This window comes from Bufo gargarizans, chromosome 3 (genome assembly GCF_014858855.1).
Source record: "Bufo gargarizans isolate SCDJY-AF-19 chromosome 3, ASM1485885v1, whole genome shotgun sequence".
In the NCBI taxonomy this organism is placed as follows: domain Eukaryota; kingdom Metazoa; phylum Chordata; class Amphibia; order Anura; family Bufonidae; genus Bufo; species Bufo gargarizans.
The window spans coordinates 453,715,801-453,740,600 of NC_058082.1; the positions used below are offsets into that span (position 1 = coordinate 453,715,801).

The following is a 24,800-nucleotide window of genomic DNA, read 5'->3' on the forward strand; positions in this document are numbered from 1 at the left end:
CAATAAATTGGTTACCAAGTATCTTAGGTGTGCCCAATCATTCCTATTTATACTTTTGCTTTTTAGCAGCGGGGTGACGCTGCAAGTTTGAGAGCACCCTTTTTGGTGTATCAGCCACCCTGTGCATCCAACTAACCTACTGTTTTGATACTTCCAATATTAGCCAGCAAGGATTCAAATGGCAACAGAGACACATTGCTGTATGATGGATTACAAAGTGTTTCTTCCCGCTGTGTTGTATCGGCAGTGGTAACTAAGAAGAAGATTTTGCATACGGCTACACTGGGCTTATTATCCACATGAGAATTTATTCCGTGGATTTGCCACATTTCTGCAGAAAAATCCGCTATTTAAAATCCACATGTGTGTTTGTTGGGGATTCTGGTGAAGATTTGCCGTAGATTTCACCTAAGCACTGCAAAGCGTGAAATCCGCAAGCATAATTCGACAAGCTGCAGATTTAAAATCCACATCGCGGGTCATTTACGCTGCTGATTTTTAATTTTTTTTGCAGCATGTGGATGAGATTTTTTAAAACGTCATCCACTTTGCTGCTAATGTAAAATTCGGCAGATTTGCTACACACAATTCTGCAACACACGTGTCCTGTGAGGATCCACTCTTTGTGTTCCTTGCCATTTTCAACCATTTTATTGTTTCCATACAGATCTATAGGAACAGTTATGTACATTGTGGCATGCAAATTGCAAGTCTCACCCAGGGAAAGCTAGGTGGGTAAGAAAAGTCTGGGAAGATTGGGTCTTTCCTTTTAAGGGCCCATTCACATGACCATAAGGGTTCCATGCCCGTGATGCAGACCGCAAATAGCGGTCCACAATGCACAGGCACCGGCTGTGTGATTCTCATACTCCGGTGCAGAACCACTGACTTGAATGGGTCATGAATCTGCAAAATACAGCAAAAGATAGGATCCGAACTCGAAAAGCATATGGAAGCGCTTCAGAGTGTTTCTGTGGGCTTTCGATACATGCCTCCGCTCTGCAAAACATAGGACATGTCATATATTTTTTTCCGTATTTTGCGGATCATGGATCCATTCAAGTCAACGGGTCTGCATCTGCACCATGGGGTTCACATGGCCTGTGCCCATATATTGCAGACCCGTAGTTTGCAGTCCACAATAAGGGAACGGAGCCCTTATGGTCGTGTGAATGGGCCCTAATCCTCAAACAACTGAGTTACTAATGAGGCTGAATGAAGGCCAGCCAGGTGACTCCTTTAAATAGCCTTCCATGATTGTTTTTCTAGTGAATTATATGCCCAAATGCTCCTTCTGGCACCACTGGGCTACTTGCAGGTTTACTGGCAGGAGTGCAGTGATAGGCAGCCATGTTCCCAAGGTAACAAATAAAAAGGGGAGGATTAAGGATTCTACAATACACAAGAAGATGGAAGAGAGTAAGAAAAATGAAGATCACATTTCTGATGTCCTCCTATGCACATTGCCTACTACTTACTGTGAAAATGCCCCTTCCCGGTCTTTTCTATCCAGGAGAAATGCTTCATACTCTTGTTTTTGTAGTTCTTCCATCTGTTTATCTTTTATTTTTTCATTATGTTTTCTTTTTAGCCAAAGAGCATAAGCTTGCTCTGCATCTTTCTCTTCATCCTTCAAAGTCAACAAGGAAAATAATAAATAAAAAATACAAAAGCATTGACATACATAGTATCTCAACATACCTTTGCATCTGGTCACCTTAAAGGGGTTATCCCATCTTAGGCCCCATGCACACGGCCGTGTTTCACAGCCGTGTGCGGGCCGTGGAACCGCGGCCTGGATCCCTCCTGAGAGCAGGAGCGCACGGCGTCACTGGTTGCTATGACGCCGTGCGCTCCCTGCTGCCGCCGCAATACAGTAATACACTGGTATGATCTATACCAGTGTATTACTGTACTGTGCCGGCAGCAGGGAGCGCACGGCGTCATAGCAACCAGTGACGCCGTGCGCTCCTGCTCTCAGGAGGGATCCAGGCCGCGGTTCCACGGCCCGCACACGGCCGTGAAACACGGCCGTGTGCATGGGGCCTTAGACAATAGGGGAATATCGCCAGGATATGCTCCCATTGTCTGATAGGTGCGGGACCTCTGGGACCCACACCTACAAGGAGAACGGAGCGGAGAAGGTTGAGGAGGATGCACTGCGCATGCGCAGCCGCCTTTCATCCATTTCTATGGAGCCGCCATTGGCCCCATAGAAATGAATAGGAGCGGTGACCGCGCATGCGCGGTGCGCTCCCATTCACTTCAATGGGAGAGGCAGGGAGCTGCGCCTGGTGGTGGACGGACCCCAGGAAACCTGGGGTCCTCCAGCCACAACTCTCCCCGTCTCCGTTCTCCTTGTAGGTGGGGGTCCCAGAGGTGGGACCCGCACCTATCAGACAATAGGGGTATATCCTAGCGATATGCCCCCATTGTCTAAGATGAGATAACCCCTTTAAGTGCTCATGCAGATGACCGTAGCTTGTTTTGTGGTCCTCAAACTGTGAATACGAAAAACACGGATACCAGCCTTGTGCGTTCTGCATTTTGTGAAACGGAATGTCCTGTCCTCTACAGAACAGTCCTATCTTTGTCCGTAAAATAGACAAGAATAGAACATGTTCTATTTTTTTTGGGCGGGTGCAACAGAACGGACATACAGATACGGACAGCACATGTCCACATCTTTTGCGGCCCCATTGACGTGAATGCACATGGGATGCTACATTGCGATCTGGTCGTACAAGCATATTATGATTGCCAATGTGCAACATAATGCATCCACTACAAGACTGCCCAAACCTGCTGGATTTACTGGCTGCAAGTTCCATGCCATTTTTCTATTAAGAGTTGCGATATAAGTTGCTTGAGACTGCTACTTGTTTGTGGCCTGTCTACAATTTGTTTGCTTTTTCACAGTCAAACTGCAACTCTAAAATACTCACTGACAAATCACACAGATATTTTTGGTCGCTCAAGCTATCAGACATATGTTCTTCTTGGACAACCAAAGTTGCCATCTAGCCTTAAGGTCCCTTTACAAGGGACGATGTACAAGCAGATTGTTGGGAAGGAAGTGTTCTTTCCCAACAATCTGCTGACAGTCTGCTAGTGGAGGAGACCAGTGCATTTACATGCATAGGTCTCCTCCAGAGTATGGGGAGGATCGATCGCTAATGTCTCGTTTCCCGGCAGCAGATCGTGTTTAGACAGTACAATCTGCCACCGGGAAACAGGGATTTTTTTGTGCTGCACAAACGATACAATTCATTGTGTAATCGGCGGTGCATTTACACTGCCAGATCATTGCTAACAAGAGTTACTATAGGCACTCTAGCTTGTTCTTATCAATAGTGCTGAGCTGTGATTCCAGACGGAACCCATTGACAAGAATGCCTCTGTTTCTGGAAAAACAAGGCAGACACTGTTTCTGTCACCTGAAAAATGGGTATTAGGTGGCTGACATTAGCGATGTGCTAATGTCAGCTGAACATAACTATATTAGTGTCATCTCACTGCCTAAAGCCTTTATTGGGGAAAAAAAACGTTTTCAATATGCTAATTAGCCTCTAGGAGCGGGGGGGGGGGGGCATTGAACCTCAAGAGAAGAAGGGACAGGTTCAATGCCCCCACCCCCCGCTCCTAGAGGCTAATTAGCATATTGTAAAAGCTTTTTTTTCCCCAATAAAGGCTTTAGGCAGTGAGATGGCACTTATATAGTTATGTTCAGCTGACATTAGCACATCGCTAATGTCAGCCAGCTTAATACCCATTTTTCAGGTGACAGAAACCCATTAAACCTTTTTTTAATGAAGCCTCCTATATCCATTATTGTTAGAGTATTCCAACTTTGTAAGGTATAACGTATTAAGATGCATCAGACTAGATAACGTTGCATGGAATAGCACAGACTACTAGGTTATTCCATACCTTTTTATGTAGTATAAGGGCTCATACACACGACCGTATGTATTTTGCGGTCCGCAAAAAATACGGATGACATCCGTGTGCATTCCGTATTTTGCGGAACAAAACAGCTGGTCCTTCATAGAACAGTACTATCCTTGTCCGTAATGCAGACAATAATAGGACATGTTCTATTTTTTTGCAGAACAGAAATGCGGACATACGGAAACGGAATGTACACGGAGTAACTTACGTTTTTTTTGCGAACCCACTGAAATGAACGGTTCCACATACGGTCCGCAAAAAAAAAAAAAGGAATGGACACGGAAAGAAAATACGTTCGTGTGCATGAGCCCTAAGGATGTATACCAGCCAGACAGAGGCCTGAAGTACAGTCTTTTGGCCTGTGATTGACTAAACATACATCTACATAAAATTGTCAGTTAACAGCCTGTATTGTATCTGCATGATAGTACTACATGTGACATTATTGCGCATAAACTGCCTATCATTTCTAAGTTAACATGAAGATATTTTGATCAAATCATCTATCAGTATGGAAATATATTTGTTTTAAGACTACATAGGGCAATGAGAACACTAATTAATATCCCTCAAAATGAACAATTTTTGACTTCTAAAGAAGACTACAGATCTACAGATTTTCAAGTGAATGAAAAAAAAACAAGCCCTTAAATAATTTGACTTCTGCAGCTTCTATGTTTCACAGCACATAGCAGCTGCAGAATGTTGTTCTTTGATAAAATCGGTAGATGGCTGTTTTATGGCTCATTCTGCACCCTTTCTCCCCACTCCTGAAGATCTTCTAAACTGATTTCTGACAAATTCAAAGCTAAACTTTAATTTTGTCAATAATCAACTTAGAAAATTGTTCAGGAGTAGAGAGAGAGAGAGGTTGGAAAATGAGCTGTAATACAGACAGTCTGGCAATGTTTATCACAGAATGACATTCTGCAGCTGCTATCTCCTGTGAAACATAGAAGCTGCAGAAGTGAAAGAAACCAACTTTTTTTTAAAATAAAACCTTCCTATGTCTTTAACCCAAGATACATCTAACTCAACTCAATATATAAAATGGTTCCAAAGGTGTCCATAGTCTTTAAGAACAATGCAGATTGAATAACAAAACTCACTGGCGTGCTGCTTGTCTCCATCTCCTTTGCCTGCTGGATTCTCTTTTCTTCGATAAGTTGTGACCTTTTCCTTTGTAGCCACATTTTAAAGGCCATCTCATTTTCTCTCCTTTTTAGTTCATCTTGTTCTTTTCTGCGCTCTTCATCCTATCCACAAGTGATATTGGTTAGGGTTATGATCACAATTTGCATAGAAATGCCTATCAATTGACAAAATCAGTTAAATTGTTTTCCAAGATTAAAACATTGATGGGCTATCTTTTGTATTTAAAAGGGGTCATTTATTAAGACCAGCGTTTTAGACGCCGGTCTTAATAAAGCCCCTGCGCTGGCGGTGGATCTGCCTAAGTTATGTAGTTATGTTCACTATCACGTCTGAGATGGCAGGTAACAGACGGGCGGCGCAGAGGGTAGGGAAGAGGAGTACCCTTCCACTAGGGAGAGGGAGGAGTGGTGACCCCTAGCTCGCCTGGCATTGGCACCTGGCTGCCCTGACATCCCTAGATGGGCTGCTCACCCGTACGCCGATCACGTTCCTCGTCCCTGGCTTACCCTGAAATAAGCCCTAGGTAGTGAGTAGGACGGTGGGAGCACTAGTCCCCACCACTGACACCTAGGGTGACAACAGGGAAAGGACAAACAACACAAACACCACAAACAATCCCCGAAGGGAGACAACAACAACAGGAGTGAACCTAAAATCCAACAGCAACAGTTGTCCACCTGAGGTCAGAATAAAAGATCTGGAAGGAAGGTCTATATCTGGTAACAAGGGAAGCAAAAAGGGAGAATATATAGTAGCTGGGAGTGGCTGACAGAGAACAGCTACAGATTCCTGAATGGGACAAAAAGCATCGCAAACCTAAGCAGGAAAACCTGGACCGGAATCTATTCTCACCATTAGGTCATGGATTAATATCTTGAGAAACCGAGCGCGTAGCCACCCACTGCAACCTTCTGACCCCAGGCACAACAGGATCAGCGATAGGTTGTGACACCCTCGTGACACAGCCTCTACATAACTTCGCCACATCCAGCGCCGCTTCTAAATGTAAGCCAGCTTCCTCGCTGGCTTACATTTAGACAATTTTCTACACCTAAACCAGGCATGGAAAATTATAAATGAGACGGGCCTGCTGGCTTGTCCCTTTCCCAGCCCACTTTTTTAGACCCAGCATAAGAAGTCGCAAAATGCGGCTCAACTAAACGTTGCACTGCCATCTGCGATTAAATACGGCTAATATAGGTGTATTTCAGTATAATAAATGACCCCAAAGTCTCATTCCCAAGAATTACCGATATAAATGTTAAATTATTATGATTGTAGTTATTTCTGTGTCTTTAGATTTTAGTAGCCTTTGGGTTAGTCCAGGCATGGCAGAATTGTCATGAATTTTCAGTTTGTATTCAATGTGAAGGGTGAAATTCATGGTAAATGCACTGCAAAATCCACATGCTAAACATGCAGACTCTATGAGGAAATTATCCACCATGGCCACCCCATGGCCATTAGTATGTCCTCCTTTAGAAATAACAAGGGTGATGAAATATTGAAAATGCATACAAATAATATTTAATATTTGGTTTATATATTTACCTCCCTCCTAAGTCTCTCCTTTCTCTCGAGAATCCGTTTTTGTAGCTCCTTTTGCTCAGGAGAGAGGCTGAATGTGGTGTTTCTGGTTGACACACTTGCGGACTGCACTCTCCGCTGTGGCTTTACTTTATGCATAGATTTTGTTAGGTTAGCAGAGTTGGGTCTGACTTTAGGGCCAGTAGGAGGTTGCGGGAAGAAGCCATTCACGTTATTGATAGTTGAATATTTCTTATCGCCATTAGCTAAAGAAACAAATTTATCTGAATGAGATGATAATTTGGAGCTGTCTTTAGTGTTATTTATAGTAGGCAAAGAACATTGGTTTTCAATGTCTCGTAAATTGACAAGTTCAAACTTTCCATCTTTCTCAACCAATACTTTTGCATCCTTAGGTTCTTCACCAGTGCCGCCATTTTTATCATTATGTTCTTTGCCATCTGCTGAATCTTCATCTACTTGCAACTGAGACATGCCATCTACAACATCATCTTCTGTGAAACTTTCAGTTCTATCACTGCTGGGGAAGTCTAGTGGAGGAACTTCTAGATCAACCAAATTTTCCTTGAATTTGAGCTTCCTCTCTCGATTTTCATCTACTGTTTCCATTTCCAATTTCTTGTTGGCTTCTTCTATCTTCTCTGTAATATATCGCTTTGCTTCTTCATCTTCTATGTCAGATTCTTCATATTCAGACATAGAGTCATGTGCAAGCTCACTAACTGTATTTGGCTCAACATGAACAATTTCATTTTCGCTGCTTGAAGACTTGTCGCTTTTATTTTCCTCTCTGACTGAGTGCCTCGAGTCAAGTTTCAAATCACTGAGCTCTTCCTCTTGACTCTTAAATAAGACACAACATACAAATAGTGAATATATTACTATGTGATGTGAAAATCAGAAATGTCATTTTTTTTTTAAACATGTACCAACCATGACAGCAAAAGAGACGTAGCTAAATGTGACCAAAAGTCAAGAGCTGTTACCACGTGGTTCAAAGGGTCTCAATGAACATGGATAAATTATATCTAGTCACATACCTCAATGTTGCACCACCATCCCCAATGATATCAAAAGGAACAGGTGGATAATCTGAGAGGCCACAGGCTCTGCCTCTATCTCTCATGAAGTAGATGGAAGGCAGAACTATTACTAGAAAATAGGGGAACGCTTTTGCTCTGTAGTATTCCCGCAACAGGCACAGACATAGATGTGACACACGTGCCATTGACACCCATGTTTTTATGTGGTCATCAGGCTATACTTTAGATGGTGGGGCCATCCATACAGTATGTGCTAATTCAAACCAAGGGCAGTCATGCTGATTAATAAAAATAAATAAAAAGTATGAAAATATTCTGAAACATTATCTTAATTATACCAATACCTGTGAACTTTCAGACTTTTCAGCTTCTCCATTTATTAACCAGTCAAGGTCCTTCTCAAAATCATCTTCATACTCTGGAACCCCATCAGAATCCGACTCATCCTGCTTGCTCATGTTTTTGGAAAAAGTAGGCTGTTCTCCTAAAAATACATAAATTGAAAAACTAAGATTTAGTCTTACCGGTAAATGGTTTTCCAGAAGTCCGACATGACAGCACCCACTGGAGGATGTCCTATTGGTCTCTGTAGGGACAGGAAGCGAGCGAGATTAAAAGGCCCCTCTCCACCCCCACTCTCCAGTGTTTTCCAACTTACTACACTTACTTACATCCAACATATTTATTTGAAATCATCATGTTTAACATCGCATTGATACATAAAGTCAGATCAACCAAACAAAAAACAAAGCAAATGAGGGGTGGGGGAAGGGTAATACCGGGTGCTGTCATGTCGGACTCCTGGAAAACCATTTACCGGTAAGACTAAACCTTAGTTTCCAGTACGACCCCCCATGACAGCACCCACTGGAGAACTACTAACTTAGACAGAAACTAGGGGGGGGGGGGGCACTGCCTGGAGGACCTTCCGTCCGAATGCCAGGTCTTGGTTGGCTACAGCATCTAGCCTATAGTGTTTAGCAAAAGTCAGGAAACTAGACTGCGGCCTTGAAAATCTGATTAACTGAGGCCTCGGCTTTCTCTGCCCACGTTGCTGCCATGGCTCTGGTTGAGTGGGCTTTTATAGTTAAAGGGCAGACTATATTCTAAAGTCTGTAGGATTCTCTGATTAGTCGATCTCCTCCCGGATTTTGTCCTTTGAAGGTAAGCCAGAATTGTTCTTCTAACATCCAGACAATGGAATCGTTCCTCCTGTGCATTTTTGGGGAGGCACAAAATGATTGCTTCAATTGGTTCAAAAGGGTGGCTACAAAGGCCATTTAAGACTTTGTTTAAATCCCAAGCAGGAACCGTCTGTCTAAAAGTAGGTCTCATCCTGGACACTGCCTTTACAAACCTTTTTATCCATCTGTGATCTGCCAATGGGGTGTCTAGAAAACAACCTTATGCAGAAATCTGGACTTTTAGGGTACTGGGTTTTAGTCCCATATCAAATCCCATCTGAGGGAAATCCAGAATGCAACCTATTGAAGGTGAAGTGTTATCTGGATGAGTAAGAGACAAACATGAAGTAAACTTCTTCCATATTTTGTTATATATAGCTGAAGTTACTGGTTTGCGACATTTTTGCAACGTCGATATTACCTTGTCTGAGAGGCCTAGAGTTATTAGCGTCATTGTTTTTCTGTATTTGTATTTGGGTTGAAGAGAAATCCTCTTCCTCCCTTAGGATAGCTCCATCTACCCGTCTTACCCTTCCCTCTAGCCATTGTGTTTTGGAATTGTCTAGAGGGCTTACGAAAGAGCTGCGGCTTCTTAGATTTTTTTCCTCTGAACAGCCTTTTTTCTTATCTGCTGCGCTCTCCAGAATAGAATCCAGGACTGGTCCAAATAGGTAAAAGCCAGTGAAGGGGATTGCACATAATCTATTCTTGGAAGCTATATCCCCTCACCGTCTTGCCGTATTTGTTAGTGACTAATTCCTTGCTGAAAACCAGATGGATTCTGCTGAGGCATCTGCCATGAAAGAAGTAGTCATCTTTAATAATGGTAGCGACTCCAAAATTTCTTCCCTGGATCTTTTTAGCTTAAGATGATTTTCCAGTTGTTCAAGCCATAGAAACATCTCCCTGGCCACGGATGTGGCCGCAATATTTGTGTTAATAGATACAGCCGAAGATTCCCATGCTTTTTTTAATAAGCAGTCTATTTTTAGATCCATTGGATTCTTCAACTGGGATTAATTTTCAAATGGAATTGTGGTTTTCTTTGCCACTTGAATATCGACTTTAGGGATCTCTTCCTATAATTTTGACTCTTCCGGATCAAAGAGCAGTCTGCTTTTAAATTCCTGTGGAACATATAGTTTCTTTTCTGCTTCCTCCTATTTGTTTTTTATTTATTGCTTCAGATTTGAGTTCACTGGAAAAAACTTCTTCTTTTTTGCTCTCAGGCCCCCAAACATTGCATCTTGAATGGTTTGGGCCTGCTCCTCCTCCTCGACTGCCATTGTCTGTTTTATTGTTATGAGGTCTTCTCCAGAAAAGAAGTATCTTCCTGGTTCATCCGAGAGAGAGGAAAGGGGATATTCTTCTTCCATCTCTTCTAAGTAATATAAGCCATCATCCTCAGAATCAGAGTCCATCTGAACCCTGAGTCGTTTGGAGGGTGGTGGAGAGGGGACTGGAGTAAGGGCCTGGTTTAATTCTGCCGCCTGGACTTCTTCTCTTATTATAGCTCTTAATTCTGACATAAAGGAAGGTTGTTCCTCTTTAAGAATTTTAGAGAAGCTGTCCGGAAATAGAGGTTTCTTATATGACTCCAGTTTTTTGGGACATGTCGCACATTTTTTAGCTTTCTTTTTTGAATCCCCATGGGACTTGTGTCCTGTCTCTTTCTCAGCCTAAGGCGTAAGAGCGAGAGAGCTAGGTTCATATAAAACTCTCTATAACACTGGGCAAAACAGGGCAGGGAGTGTAACTTACATGACCCTGGACGGGGGAGTCTGTACCAGCCTCCTGCTTTAAAGACATCTGGACCTCCATGATGCACAACTGAATATTCAGCCATCATCACTTAAATGGATTTACCCCATTTTGGTCCGTCCCCCCCCGCTGCCGCGCAGCTTCACCTCCTTTTCCTGGGGGACTTATTCCAAGGAAGAGTCAACCCCCATGTGTGGCCTCAGATTACCGAGGGCTTCAGCATGCAATGTGCGCCGCCATCTTCTTCCAGCGCCCGCGAATGCGCACTTCTGGTCACGTGGGCCGACTTGGCAAACCTCCACCAGTGTGCGCCTAGAGGAGCACAGGAGCCACAGCCAAGCCCAGAGCTCCCAAAGCAGAAGAAGCGTCATCGGCGTCCCCGATACCGCGGCAAACTTGAGGCTTACATGACCCGGACAGGGGTTTGAAGAAGGTGTCCAGGAATGGCCCCAGACCCTCAGGTATCGGGGAAGAGCTAGGGGACCCCTTCCCAGAGGGGTGCTAGCCTAGTCTACCAGAGGCTGAAAGGAGAGGCATAAACCCCCGACCCAGCCTCAGCCTTTTCCTAACATATCTTCTTTCTTCATCCCTTAGCAGGGACTCCTCTCTGCTCCTATCCCCGTGGGCACAGGAAGAACACTGGAGAGTGGGGGTGGGGAGGGGCCTTTTAATCTCTCTCGTTTCCTGTCCCTACAGAGACCAATAGGACATATTCCAGTTCCAGTGGGTGCTGTCATGGAGGGACGTCCTGGAAAAAAAAGATTATGCGTGACTTATACACTCTATCCATCTCTCTTTCACAAATTATAGAAAGAGCGTAGCATAGTAAACTCCAGAGTCATAAGCAATTTCATGCTTTGCAAAAAGTCTCATGCATATTTCTACAGTGTTTCATTGTGTAGGGTATGTTCAGTTCCTAACACCCACACCATTAATCCAGGCGTAGGTGGCAGGAACTGAACAGACCCCACACAGGCTGTGTTGATTCAATGCTCCAGATCACTGTGGGAGCCCAGCACTGAAGGAAGCCAGTCTTCTGCTGTAAAGACCGGGACTGGAAAGAACTCATATCCCAGCCGCTTATCCTCCTAGATACCACTGTCAATAGCTACGGCATCTAGGCAGATACAGGCAGGGGGCTCCTTCTACCACCATTGGCCCAGGCGAATACAATCATGGGGTCCCGATGATTTTCCATGGCAGCCAAAGGCTTGCCATGTCTGTATGCCTATTAGACTGTGCCACAGCCTCAGCCTAATACATTGCCTGTCACTGTTGCAGTGATAGTCTATAATGCATTGATATACAGAGTATACCAGTGCATTATAAAAGCAATGTTCACACTTCTTCCAGAGTGGTTTTATTCCGTCCAATTCTCAGCATATTTGCCGGTTTGTGGCCGGATGTCCGCCAGTATCCATTATAGTTAATGGGGCTGGCGGGCAATTAGGCAGTGTCTGGCAATGCTGGATCCAGACAGTTCTGGCAGGCAGTTCATTGCCAAAACAGCCTATCAGAGTTCTGAGACTCTACTGTGAAACTAGCCTTATAAAGTTTATTAAAAATAAATACTATCATTTTTACATAAAGTTTTATTTTGTAAACGCAATAGAAAACACACACATGTATGATACGAGTGTGTTTGCTGCAACCTGTATAATAAAGATAACATAATTTAAAAGCAAAAAAATGCAAAATCCCATCTACATCAAAATGGCATAATTAAAAACCACATCTCATCCAGTGAAAAACAAGCCACATACAGCTACATCAGTGGAAAAATGAATGTTATGGCTCTTGAACTGCAGTGATATAAAAAAAAAAATTGTATTATTTTTGCAAGAAACCTGCTATTATTGTGCAAAAGTAGTAACAACACATAAAACTACGCATATTTAGTACCGTGGTAATTGGACTGATACATAAAATAAAAGTAACATGCTGCATCGTGAATACAGTGAATTTTAAGGGCAAAAAGCAATGGCGGAATTGCCTTTTCCCCGTTACAACCTCAAAAACATTAACGAAAGTTAATCAATAAGTTATATGTACTCCAACATAGTGAAACAAAAAAATGCCCTGCAAAAAAACAAGCTAACAACGGGAAAAAAAAGTTATGGCCATTAAAAAAATAGACAACAAGGGTGAAATTTATCATTCTACCATGCCAGTTTTTTGGTGTACAAAAGTTGCAAACTTTGTGTTTGCGACTTTTTAAATGCCACTGTGTCTAAATCTAAGCCAAGTGGCATTTCTATGCCACCCTTGCCACTTTTCTGGAAAGGGGACATGGTTGGGGCAGAGAGGGGGCGTGGTCAACGAGTTTATCTTATTTTATGTGAGTTTTCTGACGTAGAAGACTGAAATCTACGGCAGCTCCGACTAGCTCAGTCTAGGCTTAACGACTGCTGGAGGGTGTGCCTAATATAAGACAAGGTGTTGCGTCTGGTCATTGATTAGGCACTCCTCACAAACTCTAAGAGAAGTGTTTTTACTGCCATTCCAGATAAGTGTTGGATGATAAAGGAGCATATGCTAAAAAATGATTGTTTTTATGCCTTCATAAAAAATTCCATCCACGACAAATGGGCGTCGGTGGGGGTCTGTCACCCTGTACCCCCACCAATCAGACTAGCTGTGAAGTACACAGCTCTAACCACTGTGCAGTGGATGGATCTTGGAAATGCAGTGCAGCACTAACCAGCTCCAGCCACTACACAATGTGTAGTTTCGGAGCTGATTTCGGCTGCTAGGGCAACTCTGAAACAGCTGATCTGTGTGGATTTGAGGTGTGCGACCCTGTCGATCAAAGATAATGGCCTATCTGGAGGTTAGGCCATCAGTCAGGGGTGGACTGGCCATAGACCCTACAGGGAAATATACAGATGGGCCGATTCCCAGGGGGCCGCTCAAGCCCTCCTTATGGCCTGGACAGGTACACAACGATCTGATGCTCTCAACCTTAGGGTCCATTCACACGCCCGTAGTATATTGCGGATCCGCAATACACCCGGCCGGCACCCCATAGAACTGCCTATTTGCGGACAAGAATAGGACATGTTCTATTTTTTTCCAGAGCCGCGGACCGGAAGATCGGGGAATGCGGATGCGGACAGCACACTGTGTGCTGTCCGCATCCATTCCTGCCCCATAGTGAATGAATGGGTCAGCACCCGTTCAGCAATTTGCGGAACGGATGCAGATCCATTCTACGGATGTGTGAATGGACCCTTAATCAAAGCTAGATGCTTCAGGTACGCAGCCACAGGTACACTCCTGAATTCAACTGTATCACTGTCCTCAGTATGCCGATGGGGCAGTATTTCGTGCTGCACTACAGTATTGCTCGCCCCGCCTACTTCTGTTGTCCCCAACTACTTTTGGCTTGTGTTTTCCGCCTTTTGTCCATTTTGATTCACCTACAACATGGGGCCACTTTTAGTTTTTTTTCCAGGGCCACTTTATGTTTCCAATCCGCCCCTGCCATCAGTAGTAAAGGAGTGGAAAAACCCCTAATGACCCATGATGGATATATCATGACCGCACATCGCTTCTCCTGTCTGACCTCGCTGTGCTCCTCTGCATAGAACATGGATGTAGTGTATCCTGCATTGATGTTCTATGGTAGGGCTTTCAGTGGAGGGTACAGCCAGGTGCAGCGAGGTGCTCACTACAGCACATATTGTACAGATCAGAATCTGCACACCTCCTACATGGCTGAGGTGTACGGATAGCGTTTCAGGAAGCCCAAAATTCAGGAGCCTTTTTTGGTGGTAAAGTATAGTATATTAGAAAAAAAAAATTATGGTATTTTTAACACTTCCCAAAAAATTTTGTTGAACATTTAGGTATACTTTAATATTTATTCACAGAAACCCAAATACTCTTGGACCGTAAAAGTTACTATTTCTTTTTGCAATCAGGACTTCGGAAAGTAACATACAGGAGTGAAATTCCCACAATGCAAATCAATTTCCTAACAGAGGTACCATGTATGTTGCCGCACGTGTATATTTCTCCAACTAGTAAAATAAATGCAATGATTGTACTGTTTAACACTAACAACATGGAAAAATTGTGAAGTGTGAACAATAAGTGTTCCCATGATGGATCAGGTCCAACCGTAAGAAACAATCATTTAGTACCAGCAAACAGACAAGCAGCCCTAAAGAATAGGACAAAGCATGGAAGGTCCCTGGACGCTACCGGTCAGGATGCCATGGAAAGGTACACTCCAAATAGGATAAAGTCAAAAGGAATTCCAGTCTAGGGCGCTCAGACCTGAGACACAGTATGGTGGGTGCCAGGCACCTAGTGAGGCGACTGCATACCATCCTGGGTCTGGACGCAACACGGAGGCGCCACAGTAAGCCTCACCTCTGAGAAGACATGGGTGGGATATGCCTAAAGGGGCCACAATTGGCGGACAGATGTCAGACCTGAATCTGGGAAACCAGGGGCGTAACATGACTTATACCAAGCTGGGGACCAGCGAACACTTAACTACCCACAAACTCCAATGGGCCACCAAACACACACGAGGCATGACAGAAGCCAAACAGGACCCCCTCCTCCCTAGAACCGGCAAGCTCACCTATACTAAGGCCCAACAAAAATCCCTGGGGAGGCACATAGCCAGAGAAAAAATTGAAAAAATTCTAAAAGTGTCCCCGTTTTGGAGTAGGGGCTAAATTGATGGAAGGCAGGACCAGCAATACCATACTGTGGCCAATTATACCAGCCCAATAGAGCCAAATACAACAGTCCATCACAAAATACTGCCAGCAGCACAAAATACATCCCCAAAAACTTCCACTAGCCAGCCATCGGAAGGGCTCAGGCGGCCCCCTGGGCATTGGCCCACCAGGCAATTTCCCTTTAAGGTCTATGGCCAATCTGCCCCTGACCAGAGATAAGATACCAGTAGCTTACAGAGGATGCAGGTCAGTGTTCAAAATGAAGCTAAAGAGGAAAATAGCTAAACCGTTTGTACCATCAATCATCATGGGGAATGTTCAATCCATAGCCAATAAGACTTAGGAGCTAATAACTTTATTCTGAATCTCCATGTTGTAGGAGCAGACAGAAGAAGTCTCCATGGTGGTCTGGGCCCAGCTGGAGAAGAAAAGGGAAGTTGAATGACTACAAAAAGAGAAGACGTTACTTGTGAATTGCTGAATGTCACTGTGCTGTATTTACTTTCCACTGTATACAGCTGGTATCTGATGGTTATTTGTTGACTGTATTATTTTTTGGCCCCTGATCTTTTACAACTTTGGTAATGCCCCTGGCTGCCAGTGCTGCATCAATGGATCAGTGATGCAGCAGGAAGTTATGGGCAGACCCAGAAGACAAGTTGTGCCGTAGATATGGGGTCGGAGGCTATTAGTCCCTGCTGCTGTCTATCTGAATCTACTTTGACTTAGGCCTCATGCACACGACAGTATTTTTTCACGGTCCGCAAAAACGGGGTCCGTAGGCCCGTGATCCATGACCGTTTTTTCGTCTGTGGGTCTTCCTTGATTTTTGGAGGATCCACGGACATGAAAAAAAAATTCGTTTTGGTGTCCGCCTGGCCGTGCGGAGCCAAACGGATCCGTCCTGAATTACAATGCAAGTCAATGGGGACGGATCCGTTTGACGTTGACACAATATGGTGCCATTTCAAACGGATCCGTCCCCATTGACTTTCAATGTAAAGGCTGGAGTTCTTTTATACCATCGGATTGGAGTTTTCTCCAATCCGATGGTATATTTTAACTTGAAGCGTCCCCATCACCATGGGAACGCCTCTATGTTAGAATATACTGTCGGATATGAGCTACATCGTGAAACTCAGATCCGACAGTATATTCTAACACAGAGGCGTTCCCATGGTGATGGGGACGCTTCAGGTTAGAATATACAAAAAAACTGTGTACATGACTGCCCCCCCCCCCCCCGTTTTTAACTCATTGGTGGCCAGTGGGCCCCCCCTCCCTCCCCTGTAGTTAACTCGTTGGTGGCCAGTGTGCGCCCCCCCGCCCCCCCTCCCTCCCTCTATTGTAATAATAGCATTGGTGGCAGTGTGCGCCCCCCCCCCCTCCCTCTCCCTCTATTGTAATAATAGCATTGGTGGCAGTGTGCGCCCCCCCTCCCTCCCTCTATTGTAATAATAGCATTGGTGGCAGTGTGCACCCCCCCTCCCTCTATTGTAATAATAGCATTGGTGGCAGTGTGCGCCCCCCCCTGATCATTGGTGGCAGCGGAGTAGAAGCATCATACTTACCTGGCTGCTGGCTGCTGCGATCTCTGTGTCCGGCCGGGAGCTCCTCCTACTGGTAAGTGACAGGTCTGTGCGGCACATTGCTGTCACTTACCAGTAGGAGGAGCTCCCGGCCGGACGCAGACATCGCAGCAGCCAGCAGGTAAGTATGAATCTTCTACTATTGCTAAGGCTAAGTAACCATGGTAACCAGGACTGCAGTAGCGTCCTCGTTGCCACGGTTACCGATCGGAGCCCCAGCGATTAAACTGGGACTCCGATCGGAACTCCGCTGCCACCAATGATCTGGGGGGGGGGGGGGGGAGAGAGGAGGCCGCACACTGCCACCAATGTATTAAAACAATAGAGGGAGGAGGGGGGGGGGGGGCGCACACTGCCACCAATGTATTAAAACAATAGAGGGAGGGGCGGGGGGGGGCGCACACTGCTACCAATGTTAATGCAATAGAGGGAGGGAGGGGGGGCCGCACACTGTGCCATCAATGCTATTATTACAATAGAGGGAGGGGGGGGGGCGCACACTGTGCCACCAATGTTATTAATACAATAGAGGGAGGGAGGGGGGCGCACTGGCCACCAATGAAATTTAAACTGGGGAGGGAGGGGGGGGTCTGCCCCCTGCTGCCTGGCAGCCCTGATCTCTTACAGGGGGCTATGATAGCACAATTAACCCCTTCAGGTGCAGCACCTGAGGGGTAAATTGTACGGATCACGGCCCCCTGTAAGAGATCGGGTGCTGCCAGGCAGCAGGGGGCAGTTATGTACACAGTTCGTTGTATATTCTAACTAGAAGCGTCCCCATCACCATGGGAACGCCTCTGTGTTAGAATATACTGTCGGATATGAGTTTTCACGAAGTGAAAACTCAGCTATGAAAAAGCTTTTATGCAGACGGCTCTTTGGATCCGTCTGTATGAAAGTAACCTACGGCCACGGATCACGGACACGGATGCCAATCTTGTGTGCATCCGTGTTCTTTCACGGACCAATTGACTTGAATGGGTCCGTGAACCGTTGTCAGTCAAAAAAATAGGACAGGTCATATTTTTTTGACGGACAGGATACACGGATCACGGTCTCAGCTGCAAAACGGAGCATTTTCCGATTTTTCCACTGACCCATTGAAAGTCAATGGGTCCGCGAAAAAAAACGGAAAACGGCACAACGGCCACGGATGCACACAACGGTCGTGTGCATGAGGCCTTAGTGTGGTGTCAGGGAAGCCAAAGTTTTGCAACTGCCCCCTGAGTTGTCAGCTGCTCCCCTGGTGTCTGGTATTGTAACCTCAATGAAGTGAAGTAGGCTCAGATACAACACCAGACACAGCTCATCGACAACAGTGCCGCAGTTTCTGAACGCACTTTTCTAATCTCGAACCCGAGCCAGAAATGCTTGATGTTGAGGGTCTCGGGACTCGGAAAGCAACCCAGTCTACTTCCACAGTCTGTGTCCTCCTGATCTAATCTGCGTAATCTGAACCACAAATTATCTCAAATATTTCCTCTCCATTTCTTACCCACTTAATCAAATAATGACTTTTCCTCTCCCTAATCTGTCTAAACAAATCGGCTGCTAGGACAAGCAGGACTGTTTACAGGCTGGATGCATTTATCACTATGGATACATTATGGTTTGGTAAAAAAAAAAAGACTACAGTCAAGGATGTGTAGATGTAGCAGAGCTCACAAGTCAGTACAAAGGACAAATGCAGCAGAGCTGTGTTTATCACTTGCTACAATGATCTATGATCTAAGGGCTCATGATGCCAGCAAATGCCGCCCGCGAACAGCGGGTCCGCAATATAGAGGAGGAACCTGCCGCCAGCACACCATATCACGAATGCGGACCCATTCAAGTTGAATAGGTTTGAGTCCGTCAGCGCAGGCCACACGGACGGTGCAGTGCATTTTCAACGGTGTGAATGCTTTTGTGCACAAAGACCCCATTGATCTTTAGGGAATTTATAGCCAAATCAAGACTATAAGGCTAGGTCTACACGACGACATTTGTTGCGCGACAAAAAGTCGCGCGACAGATAGGGCGCAACATTTGTCGCGCAACATTTTGTCGCACTAATGTCGCACGACAATTTTTATAATGGCAGTCTATGGTGTCGCACTGCAACATGCGACATGCTGCGACTGCGACGCGACAGTCGCAGAAAAATCCATCTTGAATGGATTTTCTGCGACTGTCGCGTCGCAGTATGTCGCATGTTGCAGTGCGACACCATAGACTGCCATTATAAAAATTGTCGCGCGACATTAGTGCAAGAAAATGTCGCGCGACAAATGTCGTCGTGTAGACCTAGCCTTAGGTGCAACCAACAGCAGGACAACCATTCGCTGGATTTTTTGCATCTTTCACACAGACCCATTAATTTCCATGGGGTCCGTCTTGCCTGAAAAATTCAAAAGAAAAGAACAGGCTGTATTTTTTTTTTTCATGCAGAGCGAACTTGAATGAGAAAAAAATGCCCATGTGTATAAACCCTTTGGGGAAGATTTATCAAAACTAGTGCCCATAGCAAACGATTCCACCTTTCATTTTTAAGAGGTCCTTAGGAAACTGAAAGATGGAATCTGATTGGATGTTAGGGGCAATAAGCTAGAGTTCCTATACACCAGTTTTGATAAATCTGCCCATTGACCTTTCCTGGGTCAGTTTTCACTGCAGGTGCTGTCCGTTTTTATACTCCTCAACCCTGAAATTGCAGCACCAAAAAGGACAAGCTTTAAAATGAAAGGGTTGGCCCATCTCATTCATTGGTGGCATAGAATATTGCTAGGATATACCCCCAATGTCTGATAGGTGCGAGTGCCACCTCTGGGATCCACAACTATCTCTAGAACACAACCTGCAAAGTGAAGGAGGGTGCATGGTACCTCCACAGCTGACCACCATTGAGTTATTTGGGAGTGCAGAGAATAGGTGAGCAGATCAGTTATTTTCAGAAGACCCAATAAAACGGATGGGTTGCGCACCGCGCAACCGCAGCTACCGCTCTATTCACTGAGCTGGTGGATGTTAGAGACCTCGCGCTCCTCCACCTTCCGTTTGAGGATGCCCCACAGATGCTCAATAGGGTTTAGGTCTGGAGATATGCTTGGCCAGTCCAGCAACTTTAACCTCAGTTTCTATAGCAAGGCAGTGGTCGTCATGGAGGTGTGTTTGGGGTCGTTATCATGTTGGAATACTGCCCCGGTGATCATGCTCTGCTTCAGTATGTCACAGAACATGTTGGGATTCATGGTTCCCTCAATGAACTGTAGCTCCCACAGCCGGCAGCACTCATGCAGCCCTATACCATGACACTCCCATCACCATGCTTGACTGTAGGCAAGACACACTTGTCTTTGTACTCCTCATCTGGTTGCCGCCACACACACTTGACACCATCTCAACCAAATAAGTTTATTTTGGTCTCATCAAACCACAGGACATGGTTCCAGTAATCCATGTCCTTAGTCTACTTGTCTCCAGCAAACTGTTTGCATGCTTCCTTGTGCATCATCTTTAGAAGAGGCTTCCTTCTGGGAGAATAGCCATGCAGACCAATTTGCTGCAGTGTGCGGCGTATGGTCTGAGCAGTGACAAGCTGACCCCCCACCCCTGTAACCTCTGCAGCAATGCTGGCAGCACTCATACAACCTCTGGATAGGACTCTGAGCACCTGCACTCAATTTCTTTGGTCGACCATGGCGAGGCCTGTTCTGAGTGGAGCCTGTCTTGTTAAACCGCTGTATGGTCTTGGCCACTGTGCTGCAGATCAGTTTCAGGGTGTTGGCAATCTTCTTCTAGCCTAGGCCATCTTTATGTAGAGCAACCATTCTTCTTTTCAGATCTTTAGTGAGTTCTTTGCCATAAGGTACCAATTTGAACTTCCAGTCACCAGTATCAGAGAGTGTGAGAGTGTTTCATCCGAAGTCGATTCGCTCATCCCTACCTGAGACTTTGTAACACTAACGAGTACCGGGGAGGGAAAATGGCTAATTGGGCACAATTTGGCCATTTTCACTTAGGGGTGTGCTCACTTTTGTGGCCAGCAGTTCAGACATTAACCCTAAGTTCAAACCTGAGCGTTTTACAGCGCGTTCAAACGCGCTGTAAAACGCTCAACACGTGAAAACTAATGCTTCCCTATGGCCCTGGTTCACACTTGAGCGTTTTACAGCGCGTTTGAACGCGCTGTAAAACGCCCGACGCATAAACAAGTTCTTGAGCTTTTTTTGGGGCGTTTGTAGCGCATTTTGGCCATAGACTCATTGGACAACACTGCAGTCAATCACACAAACGCGCGTCAAACGCGCGTCTACTATTGCAAAAAACGCGCGACAAATACACGCGTAAAACGCGCGTCTCAGAAACACTCAGGTGTGAACCCAGGGTAATGGCTGTGTGTTGTGTTATTTTAAGGGCACACCAAATATACACTGTTATACAAGCTGTACACTGACTACTTTAGGCTACTTTCACACTCGCGTTTGGTGCGGATCCGTCTTGTATCTGCACAAACGGATCCGCACCTAATGCAAACACTTATATCCGTTCATAACGGATCCGTTTGCCTTATTCATAAAAAAAAAAAAGTCTAAATCAAAACGGATCCGTCTTGACTTACATTAAAAGTCAATCAGGAACGGATCCGTTTTCAATTGCACCATATTGTGTCAGTGAAAAACGGATCCGTCCTCATTGACTTACATTGTAAGTCAGGACGGATCCGTTTGGCTCCGCATAGTCAGACGGTCACTAAAACGCTGCAAGCTGCGTTTTAGTGACCTTCTAAAAAACGCAACGAAGACCAAATGCAACCAAATTTATGCATTCTGAACGGATCCTTATCCATTCAGATTGCATTGGCGCTGAACTGATCCGTTTTGGGCCGCTTGTGAGAGCCCTGAAACGGCTCTCACAAGCGGACCCAGAAACGACAGTGTGAAAGTAGCCTTACATTGTATCAAAGTGTGATATCTTCAGTGTTGTTCCATATAAAGTTATAATAAAATATTTACAAAAATGTGAGAGGTGTACTCGCTTTTGTGAGATACTGTATGTATTATATACAAATCCAACCTATGTAATATATGTACTATATACAAATACAAGCTATGTTATGTATGTGCTATATGCAGATCCAAGCCATATAATATATGTAGCGCTACATATAACTCTAGGCCATGTAATATATGTACTATATCCATAATATATATGTAAGATATACAAGTCCAAGCCATATAATATCTGTACTATATACAAATGTAAGCCATGTAATATATGCATTATATACAAATCTGAGCTATGTAATATCTGTACTATATACAAATGTAAGCCATGTAATATCTGTACTATATACAAATGTAAGCATATATAATACCTGTACTATATACAAATGTAAGCCATATAATACCTGTACTATATATAAATGTAAGCCATGTAATATCTGTACTATATATAAATGTAAGCCATGTAATATCTGTACTATATACAAATGTAAGACATATAATACCTGTACTATATACAAATGTAAGCCTTATAATACCTGTGCTATATATAAATGTAAGCCATATACTATATGTACTATATCTAAATGTAAGCCATATAAAACCTGTACTATATACAAATGTAAGCCATATAATACATGTACTATATCTAAATGTAAGCCATATAATACCTGTGCTATATCTAAATGTAAGCCATATAATAATGTACTATATATATAAATGTAAGCCATGTAATATCTGTACAATATATAAATGTAAGCCATATAATACATTTACTATATACAAATGTAAGCCATATAAAACCTGTACTATATACAAATGTAAGCCATATAATACCTGTACTATATACAAATGTAAGCCATATAATACCTGTGCTATATATAAATGTAAGCCATATAATACCTGTACTATATACAAATGTAAGCCATATAATACCTGTACTATATACAAATGTAAGCCATATAATACCTGTGCTATATATAAATGTAAGCCATATACTATATGTACTATATACAAATGTAAGCCATATAAAACCTGTACTATATACAAATGTAAGCCATATAATACCTGTACTATATACAAATGTAAGCCATATAATACCTGTGCTATATATAAATGTAAGCCATATAAAACCTGTACTATATACAAATGTAAGCCATATAATACCTGTGCTATATATAAATGTAAGCCATATAAAACCTGTACTATATACAAATGTAAGCCATATAATACCTGTACTATATACAAATGTAAGCCTTATAATACCTGTGCTATATATAAATGTAAGCCATATACTATATGTACTATATCTAAATGTAAGCCATATAAAACCTGTACTATATACAAATGTAAGCCATATAATACATGTACTATATCTAAATGTAAGCCATATAATACCTGTACTATATCTAAATGTAAGCCATATAATAATGTACTATATATATAAATGTAAGCCATGTAATATCTGTACAATATATAAATGTAAGCCATATAATACATTTACTATATACAAATGTAAGCCATATAAAACCTGTACTATATACAAATGTAAGCCATATAATACATGTACTATATCTAAATGTAAGCCATATAATACCTGTACTATATACAAATGTAAGCCATATAATACCTGTACTATATACAAATGTAAGCCATATAATACCTGTGCTATATATAAATGTAAGCCATATACTATATGTACTATATACAAATGTAAGCCATATAAAACCTGTACTATATACAAATGTAAGCCATATAATACCTGTACTATATACAAATGTAAGCCATATAATACCTGTGCTATATATAAATGTAAGCCATATACTATATGTACTATATACAAATGTAAGCCATATAATACCTGTACTATATATAAATGTAAGCCATATAATACCTGTGCTATATACAAATGTTAGCCATATAATATCTGTACTATATATAAATGTAAGCCATATAATACCTGTACTATATCTAAATGTAAGCCATATAATATCTGTACTATATACAAATGTAAGCCATATAATATCTGTACTATATACAAATGTAAGCCATATAATATCTGTACTATATACAAATGTAAGCCATATAATACCTGTGCTATATACAAATGTAAGCCATATAATACCTGTGCTATATATAAATGTAAGCCATATAATATCTGTACTATATACAAATGTAAGCCATATAATATCTGTACTATATACAAATGTAAGCCATATAATATCTGTACTATATACAAATGTAAGCCATAAAATACCTGTGCTATATACATACAAATGTAAGCCATATAATACCTGTGCTATATACAAATGTAAGCCATATAATACCTGTGCTATATATAAATGTAAGCCATATACTATATGTACTATATACAAATGTAAGCCATATAAAACCTGTACTATATACAAATGTAAGCCATATAATACCTGTGCTATATATAAATGTAAGCCATATACTATATGTACTATATACAAATGTAAGCCATATAATACCTGTACTATATATAAATGTAAGCCATATAATACCTGTACTATATACAAATGTTAGCCATATAATATCTGTACTATATATAAATGTAAGCCATATAATACCTGTACTATATCTAAATGTAAGCCATATAATACCTGTACTATATACAAATGTTAGCCATATAATATCTGTACTATATATAAATGTAAGCCATATAATACCTGTACTATATCTAAATGTAAGCCATATAATACCTGTACTATATCTAAATGTAAGCCATGTAATATCTGTACTATATACAAATGTAAGCCATATAATATCTGTACTATATACAAATGTAAGCCATATAATACCTGTACTATATACAAATGTTAGCCATATAATATCTGTACTATATATAAATGTAAGCCATATAATACCT

At 42.9% G+C, this 24,800-nt stretch overlaps 1 protein-coding gene across 2 annotated transcripts in view; it reads right to left on the reverse strand.

Annotated features, from left to right (window-relative positions):
* Positions 1-24,800, reverse strand: part of CCDC181 (coiled-coil domain containing 181) — a 40,722-nt gene that overhangs the window by 15,408 nt on the left and 514 nt on the right. For both annotated transcript variants that reach the window (XM_044287710.1, XM_044287709.1), the window contains exons 2-5: positions 8,042-8,181; positions 6,658-7,497; positions 5,061-5,207; positions 1,479-1,630 (exon numbers count right to left, since the gene is read on the reverse strand). In XM_044287710.1, the coding sequence (XP_044143645.1) occupies positions 1,479-1,630; positions 5,061-5,207; positions 6,658-7,497; positions 8,042-8,155 (1,253 nt within the window). In that variant the 5' untranslated portion in view covers positions 8,156-8,181. The remainder of the gene's footprint in view (positions 1-1,478; positions 1,631-5,060; positions 5,208-6,657; positions 7,498-8,041; positions 8,182-24,800) is intronic.